Consider the following 10,350-nt stretch of genomic DNA (forward strand, 5'->3'; position numbering starts at 1 on the left):
TGAATACTTGTTTGTTAAATAATATGCCAGTGGAGAGAAATTAATAAGCTTTGTACATTTTAGAGCAGCACTTAATTAATGTGGCAATCCTTTTATCACCTCTACCATGAAGGCAAATTTACTGTGCTAAATAAATACCTCAGCATCATGACTAACTATAAAAGATGTTCTAACTATGCATTACCAAAATATGCTACAGAGGTAAAGTTATTTAAATTAATAAGTCAGTCCAGATGTTTCTGTTGACACACATAATGGAAAAGATAGATTATAGGAGGTTGATGTAATTACTCACCAAGCACAGTACACTTCAGGGCATAGATGGACACTTCATTGAATGCATTAAGTGAAGCCACACCCTGAAGTTTTCTTTCAGTTTTGAACAAAGAAATTGAATTCTAGGCATCAAGTCTGGCTTTAGTTTACATCCAAAATAAATTTTTTGTACAGTGAATCCTGCTTCGCACATTTGAGACATTACAAATTTTCCAGAAATTTCTATTCACACATTAAAAACATAACTTTAGTACATGTGAAAGAGATTTCTGGAAAGCAAAAATAAGGTAATTTGGCTCTACAATCAAGTTTGCTAATGTAAATATATATGGATATAATATTATATCTTATGCCTCCAAGAGCAGGTTTGGAGCATTTAAAAACACCAAAACACCAAAACAAAACCTAACCCACTTCATCTCCTAAGAAAACCAAACCAAACCAAAGCCCAAACAAACCCTGTGTTTCAAAGTGGCCTTTTCAGACAATGTGTCACAAAACTCCTTTTGAGTTATTATGTTTTATTCCCTGAAGAGTTCTGGTGTTCAGCAGTTCTGTTCCACTGACAAATACATGACTGATTAAACAGGGAGCCATCAAATAATCAATAACAAATTAAGAATATTACTTCTGCTGCCTCTGGGCATGCACAGCACCTCTGGCTGTGACAACTGAAAAATAGCCTTGAGTGCTGGGAGCAGAATACACATAAGGCTTCCTGCCTGCTAAGTTGGCTTTCAATTTCCTGCAATGTGTTATGGTTCTCTTGCACTGATGGAATAACCTCTGTGAGACTGTAAATCCCCCTGGCTCTTTCTGCAGCTCTGCAGGGACACAGGGCTCTGCATGGGTGCAATCTGTGGAGGGTTCATCTATTGCAAAGCCATGGTTTCCATGAGAGGCTGAGGGAGCCTGTCCTGCTGCCTCTGCAATGGATTGGCAAACAGGGAATTTGCAAGGAAATTCCAGGAAATGTAAAGCAATTCATGGAATCTGGGCTTTAAAGACATTTAAATGTTAAATAGCACAGTGGCTGGGGTGCACTATCTAGCTAACAAATATTGTTCATATACACAGCAAAGCAGGGTACTGCCTAGAATTGATCCATTCTCAAATTTTTCCATAATAAACCTTGATAAAGCTTTACAGACATTTAAATTGGCAATGTCAGCTACCCAGAGAATAATTTCTTCATCAGCACTCTTCTCTGGTTTATAAATAAAATTAGCTATTTCACATTACTAAAATAAATAGGCCATAAAAGCAGCAGAACTCATTCTTAACTATGTCTTTTGAGTTAAGCACAGTGTATGTAAAACATCAAACTAGAACAAAAGACTTGGTACAAGTAATAAGCAAGTAGTTTATAATTATCAAACAATTAATTAGTTAGATATAATAATAACGGGGCCCTGCCACAGTCCTGGATGCCACACAAGCTTCTGCTCAGAAAGGCTTCAAGAAATGCACACAAATAATCCCATCTCACAGAGATGATTGTCATCTTTAAGTCCTGGAATAAAGCCAGTTTTATCTCTGAATCCTGACCAGAGGCAGATCTAAGAGAACACATTCCAGCACAGCTGAGGAAAAATTTAAATGCAATTTTTCCCAGTCTCCTCTGCTGGTCAGGGGCTCCCTGGGCTAAAGGCTTCAATACCAGTGAGAAAATTCTTCCTTAGCTCAGGTGCCTCTGGCCAGAATGGGAGCTGGTCCCTCGAGGTCTGGGATGGGGAGTTTTGCTTGTGGCTCCCTTGCAGTCGCTGCTCCTGGTGCTCCTTGGCTGCAGCTGGACCAGCACCACACAAGGAACCAACAGAGGGATGGGGCTTTCTCTCTCCAGCTCTGGGGTACCTGGGACTGAAACCCTGCCAGGGGAAAACAAAGTTACAATTATTTCATTCTGCCTTGCTTTGTATCCTATGAATCAAGACAGTTATTCTGGTAAAATTGAGGTTTAGGTGTGCTCAGTCATGATTAGAAATGTTCCCTCAGATTGTCAGGGTTTAAGTGCCAGCATGGCTGAGCCAGCTGTCCTAGAGAGACAAACAGCAAACCCCTGTGCACAGAGAGGAGCAAGTTCTCAGCAGCAGCACATGCATGCACATTCACAATTTGCCTCCCTCGTGTATTTGAAATTAATATTTCCCTTCAACCAGCACATGTGCAGTTAAGTGAATACCCAGCACTCAGAGACTTTTCAAATTCATGTCTTAAACTAATGCAAATAAGATTTTTTTTTTGCAGTAGTGCTGCAGAGCTAATCAGCAGTTTCTTCTAGTTTGTTACTTAATTATCTTTGCCAAATATAAATACAATTTTTGAAACAGGTCAGTACCATCAAAGAACTTGCTTCCTTGAACCTAGAAAAACAACCTAAGGAAGTGAATCATTTGCAAGAGCTCTTTGGAGAATCAAAATGGGGTGCAGACAATAAGCTAATTTAATGTGAGTTATTATTAAAACAAAGCAACACACAAAAGAAAGTTTACTTTCATAAACTGATTACCATAGGCTCTAAGAACCTTCAATGCCTCCCTAAGTCCGAAGAGGAGTTAAGAAAAGTTCTGAGCAGATGACTATATGATCAGTTTTGTCATTGTTATCTGCTGCAGCACAAAAAAATGCACCTTTAAATGTACCAATTCACCCAGACTTAGAGATTATAACACTACTGAGACCTGATCAGCTGTAGCCAGTGCTGGGTCCCCTCTGCCGCCATTCAGGTCCTTCCAATATCCCAAAATCTGACAAACCAACCATCTGAATCTCACACATTAAAACATACCACAAGTGCTTGTCCCTTGTTTTTCCTCCATTCTGTACTCCCACGTGTCTGCATTAGAAAAATTCCTGAACCCAGCCCCACAGAACCCATCCAAATCAAGTCTTAAGAACTGGGTGATCAAAAAGATCTTATTTTTCTCCAAGGTGAAATTAGAGGCTTTGTGCCTGCAAGGAGCCAAGCTCATGGCTCAGTGTTTCTCCTGCAGCAGGTGATGATGCTGTTTAATGGCCAAATCAACCCTTGCAAGGGAAAGCACAGAGCTCTGAGCTCAGGTCTGGGCAGGTGAGTAAAGAAGGAGATTTTTGAGGAGTTGCTTTTGAAAGTTTATGTTTTAAGGCAGATACAGCAAAACCAGAGCAGCCCTGTCTGTGTGGGCTGTGCACTCACCTGTGCTGGACTTGATGTCACACTTGATGTCACCTGGGCACAATCCCCAGCATTGGTGGGTCCCATTCCAGCTTGGCTCACATGGTTGGGGCTGTTCCTCTCAGTGCTCCTTTGGCAGAGCTCTGAAATAGAACACAGGAGGGTGAAACAAGTTTCCCTCAAAGTCCAACACAACAGCAAAACAGCCCAGAACAGCACAGGATTACTGTAAGAACAGAGTGCCAGGAACCTTTCTGGGGTACGTGGTCCAAGGTCATGTTTGAAGCTGGGCTCAGTTCAAAGTTAGATTGAGCTGCTCAGGGCCTTGATAGTCTTCTGTTTAAAGCCTACAGGTAATGTTTAAACACCCAAAATAAGTATTTTAATGGAACAGCAGCATCTTATTTCCTGGAACACAAGACTGGTACCTCAAAAACCAATTCTCAGTTTTGAGTGCTTCTGTATGTGGCCTTGGGCTGGGAAATCTCCTTGCAAGGTGGGAGGGCAGTGCTAGCACACCTGCTGAGTAACTCCTCCATGTGGAGGAGTCTGCAGTGTCACAGACAGGAATCAAGCAAATTAGGCTGTTATTTCTAGTGAAGGAAGGGCTTGGGGTTCCAGACACTGCAATCTGATGCTGAAACCTGCTCAAAATCACCCACCATGTACCCAGATGGGGGTTCCTGCAAACCAGTCCTCACCCATCCCCTGTCTGTAAGGCTGGATGCTGTAATTTCAGGAGTTGGTCTGATCAGAATGGAGAAGTTTGTATCAAAGTGCTCAGGTTTGTACTAAAACAATCTAGGAAACAACTTCCTCCTCTGGCAGTGTCAGCAACACTGGAAATCAACAGAGGGGTTCTGAGCAGCTTTATAGCACTGATAGCAGGCTCCTCTCTCAGTGTTTGCTCTCCTGGCTTCAAGGGAGCTCTAGGGCAGCACCAGTGATACCAAGCCTGCCATGAGCACTGTCAGCAGTTAGAGCAGCCTCACACTGGAAATCACATTTGGAAAAAGATGTGCTTTACAGCTTTAACAGTCCTTTGGGACTCGGATTATCCTTACCAGGGATTTGGAGAGAGCCCTGGGTAAGGCGTAAATGGCCAGGATGAGCAAACATTTAAACATTAAAACTTGCTTTGTTTGTTTTCTTAATGAAACAGGGCGCTGGAAAGTGAAGAAGGAAGGAAAGGATACTTAGTCTATCCCACCAGCAAGAACCATGGTTCCAGTCAGAAGGGGAGGAAGGCATCACTGAAGGGGAATGGGAGGAGGATTGACTATATGCTCTACACAGAGGAAGGTCTCTACCTGGAGTGGAAAGTGGTGAGTCTCAGAGTTGCCAAAAAGGCTGTAACTTGAACAACACACTTCTCTGAATGGCACTGCAGCCTGTTCTGCTTGGATTAACACCCATACTCCTGGGAGGACCTGCTGCTTTGCTATTTTCCACTTCTGCATGTAGGTACCGTTTTTGTAAAGCTACTACATAACAAAGTTGAGTTTGAGGATTCCAGCAGCAGCACTGGTAGATGTACTGCTCTTCTAAAACAGCCAACCAACCTTGATTTCCACTCCTTTTAAGCTTTTGCCTAATGCCTGATGCTTTTCCTGTGCCTGCAATCTGAACATTTTTTAAAGTTTTCAAGTGTTTGGATGTTCTTTTATGCCTATGTAAACCTGCCTAAGTTACAACTCTGCAGTATGTAGGGAGAAGCTAACATGAGGGAGTACCCAGAGGGAGAACTTGCAGGATGCAGTCTGCTTCCTAGTGTGGGGCCTTGCCTTGTACAGAGTTCCATGATGAAAACAAGGAGCTCATGCACATCTATATTTACCATACCCTGTACGTGGATCACCTACGGCAGCACTGCAGAGAAGTCTGGAACAACAGAGATGTTACTGTAAATGGAAAGAAAAGGCCCCACAGATTTCATCCAGAGCAGCTCAGCTGCATGAGTGGTTCCCTCACCCTCTGCAGCACTGCCATGCCCTGAGAGGCAGCTCCCCACAAACCCAGCCAAACCAGGCTGCTCCCACACCTCTATAATACACCAAGGTAGTTCAAAGAGGCTGAGCTCTGATGTGTGGAATGACAGACTGATTTTTCAGCTCCTAATCTTTTGTTCTCCTTCTGCAGGAAGTGGAAGAGTTCAGCTTTATCACCCAGCTGGCAGGCCTGACTGACCACCTTCCAGTAGCAATGCGTCTCATGGTGTCTACAGGAGAGGATGACCCCTAAAACCAACCAGCTCAGAGAGATTAAAGAGGGAAACATGAATGATATTTCAAAAATATCAGAGGATAAGAATGAACTATTCTGGTGCCACGTTAGGAAAGATGACCAGACCTGACCTGGGCAACTCCCAGAAAGTACCAACAATGTGGATCTAAAAAGGGAAGAAATGGAAGGGGCTGTGGCCAAAAGCCACTGTCACAGGTGGCTCAGGCAACAGGGCAGGCCTGTACTACAAAGCTTTCACTGTGGACCGAACAGAACCGAGATGGAAGTCCTAATTCCTTCTGAACCAGTGCCATTCTTACTAAAACATGTTTTTATACTAATATATAGCACAATTTAGTTTGTACTTAGTCTGTGAGTTAGTGCTGCTCAATGGTTTTTTGCATCATTTCTTTGTCTAACTACGAAGCTGCAGCTTTTTCTCTTTCTTTAGCCTGTGACAGTCGTAGTTCGTGCTCGCAGCAGCCGCATGCGCCCGCACTGCATGCACGGGAGGAACCGGGCAGAGGAACCTGGCAGCAGGCAAGGGAGGGCACAAAGCAGGCCCAGCCAGAGCCTCCTGGGACTGGAAACCCTTCTGTCAGTACAGGTAGACCTTAAACCAAACAACTCTCTTCAATTTGCAGTCCGGTGTCTCCCTGTCTGATTGAAGGATAATTAAAAGATTTGGAATCGAGACTTCAAGAACACAGTCCCACCCTTATTCCAGCTGTGTTCCCACTGAAATTATGAACTCTTTTGTCTGAATGATGACTCCAGAATCAGGCCTTCAGCTTTCTAAATGCAACCTATTCCCTTAAGAAGAAATAGTTTCCCTGTAATGTCTTTCTTTCCCATGTGTGGGACAGTTCTGAATTATGGTATGGGATATGTATGTTACAGTAGAGTGAATAGATTCCTGTAGTACCATTGGTAACACCAGAGCCAACATTCTGCCTTAGCTAGAAAGGGTAAGTGGGAAATGAATTGTAAAATGCATGCTAGATATAGAGTAAAAATAAACATAAGTGACATTTGGGGAGAGAAAAGGTGTAGAACAGGGTATGATTGATAAGGCAGAATAACCTGACCATTTTCTAAAGGAATCAGTACACTTAAAGGGGAAGTGGAACGTGGCCAGAAGGAGAGTAGAGAATAGAACTGTGACTCTTGGCCTTAGGTAACTGCTTCCCAGGAACAGAGGCTGTTTTGATGTCTGTGAGACACGATTCTCCATTTGTAAGGTACCCACAGACTTGAATGGGGGTCTTGCCACCTGAATCATAGTTCTTTCCATTAAAGATCTTTAAATGTGGGGCTCCCCTCTGCCATCTTGTCCCCATGACCTGACCACCCAGCCTCTGTAACCTTAAAAATAATGAAAACCTGAGAATCAGGTCCATAATGAGACTTGGCATTTTTTAGGGATTTAATTTCAGAGGGTTTGTGTTGTTGGGAGAACAATGAAACCCCTTCTCTTTTAACCCTCACTTAGTTTGTTCTGCCTATTTCCTGTTCTAGTTTAGTTTTATTTCCTCTTGCATTACAAATCCCCTGTGTTAAGAAGAGTTAACCCGATATTAGATGTACTCCATTAAGTAACCTGTTTTAGTTATGCTGCCCACAAACTCCTGAGGACGCTCTTGTTTTGGTTTAGTTTACACTTGCTGTGAATCAGCTTGAGCTAAATCAGAATAGATCTAAATTAGAAATCTCAATCTGCACAGCTTCTGGTACTTGCTTAGTTAGCTACAGTAACCAACAGAACTTGTACTTAGATCTGATTTTGCAAATAGAGAAACTCGTAGTAGTCGTAAGAGTACAGGACTAAGAGTATTGGCTCATTCCAAGGAGGCAGCAAGGCCACTGCTCACACTCTCCCTCTGCACCCGGTCTTGACTCATTTTATGCCTCGTTTTCCAGTCCTGGGGTTCCTTCAGCAGAGACTGCCTCTTAAAAGTGTACTGTGCCAAACCATGGGGTAGTCTGAAGTGTAACCCATGGGGACCCAAAAATGGAACCAGACTCAGCTCCCCTTTTTATAAAATTAGGAATTCAAGTTTACAGAATCAGAGACATTTCGTGTACTACCCCAGTGCACCACCAGTTTCCCACTTTGTATGTCTGTCTTTATACAGAGGGTGCACATATGTGCAATGTGTTTTTCGGGTTTCTTATTGCTCCAGCCAATTCAGAAAAACTTGTACCCAAACCAATGCTTTTTAATCCTGTTTTCTACCTTGCTTGTATTTTATTAATCTTTTTTAAAAAACCCAAACAGTACCAGTAGCAATTTGTGTGCTGTCCAGCAGATATTTCTCAGTAGTAAGACTAACTACAAGGTACAGTGTTTTTAATAGTTTTCCTAACAATGTAAATTAAAATTTGATATCAATTTCACCAAGTATCAGTTGCAGGAGCTGAATTTGACACTGTGTGGGATACAAACATAAAACTACTGCCAAACAATGTTACATTATTTACAGTAAAACTATCATGGTCTAAATTACTTTAAAATGTGTTCTGTGGCTTTGTGCTGACTAAAAATCAGCCACTTTCATCAACTTTTTGAGACATGCTGAGAAATGGTTTTTTTTCAAATTTGAAGCAAACTGTTTTAGATTTTGATGTTCCTAGTTCCTCAGTGCTTAAGAACTGGCTAGTTGGTAAAATGCTCTCTTACACAATACACACACATTTAACCAGTGTGAGTAGCTCTGATTTGCTGTCTTGGGGATGTGGCTTTGCAAGGGAGGGATGCTGGGGGGTTCAGCATTGTGGCACCACTGTGCAGATGCTCCTTGGTTTTTGCATGGATCCTGTGCCTTCTGCTGCCTTGGCAGTGCTTGCAGGGGTCAGAGAGTGTCTGTAGCAGTGAGCTGGAATGAGCAGGCTTCCCCTTCCATGACAGTGACCTCCAGGAGAAAAATGAGTTTTGCCTACACCACTCCAGCCACCACAGCTCCATCCAACAGCCCACAGAGAATCCACCCAGACAATGCCTGTACTGGCACAATAGCAACCATCACAGGCCTTAGGCAGACACTATAGAATAAAATATTTGCATTTTAAAAAAAATTTTGGGGACAGGGCTGGGGGTAAAAAGACCACACCCAGGAGAACAAACCCTGGAAAGCTTTTTCAGATGTCAATCCTACTTTGCTTATGGGTAGCATGACCCAATTTATAAGTAGACTATTATAAGAAATCAAGTTAAGCTTACTCTACTGTGCTTATCCCACTTTGTACTGGGATTTCAGGCATCTTCAAGAAGTGACTGATAAGACTATGCTTGGTTAATACCTGCCCCTCACCAGGGATACTGCAGATGAAATCTTTTTATAAAAGCTAGATAACATTTTTTGTTTCTCATGTTCAGTTTGCATTTTACAACAGCACTTCTAGAACAAGCGAACAAAAGGCCCAAGGAGGACTGTAGAAAACCAAGCATTTCCAGGAGTTTTGAAGGTGTCAGGTCCTGACAAAGTTGGCAACTTTAGATCACTTCAAAAATGCACCCTAGAGATGGAGGCACTGAGCCCAGGGAGGCACCCCCAGCCTCATGCTGGGGAAAGGCATTTGACTCATCCCAGTCGGGCCCAGTTTTACTCCATGCCAGCCTGGACACTTGGAGAAGCTGCCTAGAGCCCCCAAACAGAAACCACCAGAGCCTGGCTCCAGGAGAAGCCTGAGCCCCAAAGGTGTGTCCTGCTGGCTGCAGAGGGAGCTCACCTGCCTTGTGCCAGTATCATGACAGTTTTATCCCAAAAACACCCTCAATTAGTCTGGCCAGACCCTCAGGCCTACTTGTTGGGTGAGACAGTAAGATTTAAGGAACATACAATTCCAATGAGGATTTTCTTTTTTTAATGGCCTTTGTTTGGTGGTCAGGTGAAGCCAATGTGACTGTCCCCAGTTTGGTGTGTGAGCTACCCTGGCTCACACAGCAGCACAGCAGTGTCACCACATATCATCAGCTCAGAAATGAAACAGTTTTGCCTCCTCCTGGCACTACAGGATGAGGACAGAAATACAATTCAAGCACTTTGAAAACCTCCCAATTTTATCCATTATGAGGGTCAAATTGTTACTGAAGGTCTCACTTTTCCATGGCATTTTTTTTTTAATATAATCTTGATGCTTTTAAAGACTTGTATTATTGCTGAGGTTTAGAAGTCCTGTAATAAGAATAACCTTTTTTTATTTCAATGATTTTTCGGTATTGTATCCTTCTGGAACCTAATGTTTTTATATGGTAAGCACACACCTTCTGACATTTTGTTATAAATGTATTAAAAAAAAAAGGAAAAATTTAAATATTTTCATTGGTTTCTTTACCTGCAAGAAAACCACAATCACAGACCTGATAAAAACAAGGTATTTTAAACAATATGGAGGGGTTTTTGTCTTTTATTGGTGCTGAAAGGAATAACTGGTTGATGCAAACAAGATAATAAAATTTCAAGGCTCAAATGATTCTGTGCTGTCACTTTCTCTGGTTTTGTGATGTGGAGTCTGATGTCACCAACACAGATCTGACTCCAGATCACAGTCTGGTGGGTGGGTCAAGTGCAGCTCACTGTGCCACACCTGTTGGAGGTGAACTTGCAGAAAACACAGGGTGAAAAAATGAGTCCTTTTAACTCCCCCCACTGCCCCAAGAGCCCCTGAGCAGTTTTGCAGGGGTGCAGCCTTCCTGC

At 42.7% G+C, this 10,350-nt stretch overlaps 1 protein-coding gene across 2 annotated transcripts in view; it reads left to right on the forward strand.

The window, feature by feature from the left end:
- SMPD3 (sphingomyelin phosphodiesterase 3) overlaps positions 1–10,123 on the forward strand; it is a 104,773-nt gene extending 94,650 nt beyond the window's left edge. For both annotated transcript variants that reach the window (XM_058033975.1, XM_058033976.1), the window contains exons 7-8: positions 4,593–4,755; positions 5,570–10,123. In XM_058033975.1, coding sequence (XP_057889958.1) covers positions 4,593–4,755; positions 5,570–5,671 — 265 coding nt within the window. In that variant the 3' untranslated portion in view covers positions 5,672–10,123. The remainder of the gene's footprint in view (positions 1–4,592; positions 4,756–5,569) is intronic.
- The last annotated feature ends 227 nt before the right edge of the window (positions 10,124–10,350 follow it).

This window comes from Melospiza georgiana, chromosome 14 (genome assembly GCF_028018845.1).
Source record: "Melospiza georgiana isolate bMelGeo1 chromosome 14, bMelGeo1.pri, whole genome shotgun sequence".
NCBI classification, from domain to species: domain Eukaryota; kingdom Metazoa; phylum Chordata; class Aves; order Passeriformes; family Passerellidae; genus Melospiza; species Melospiza georgiana.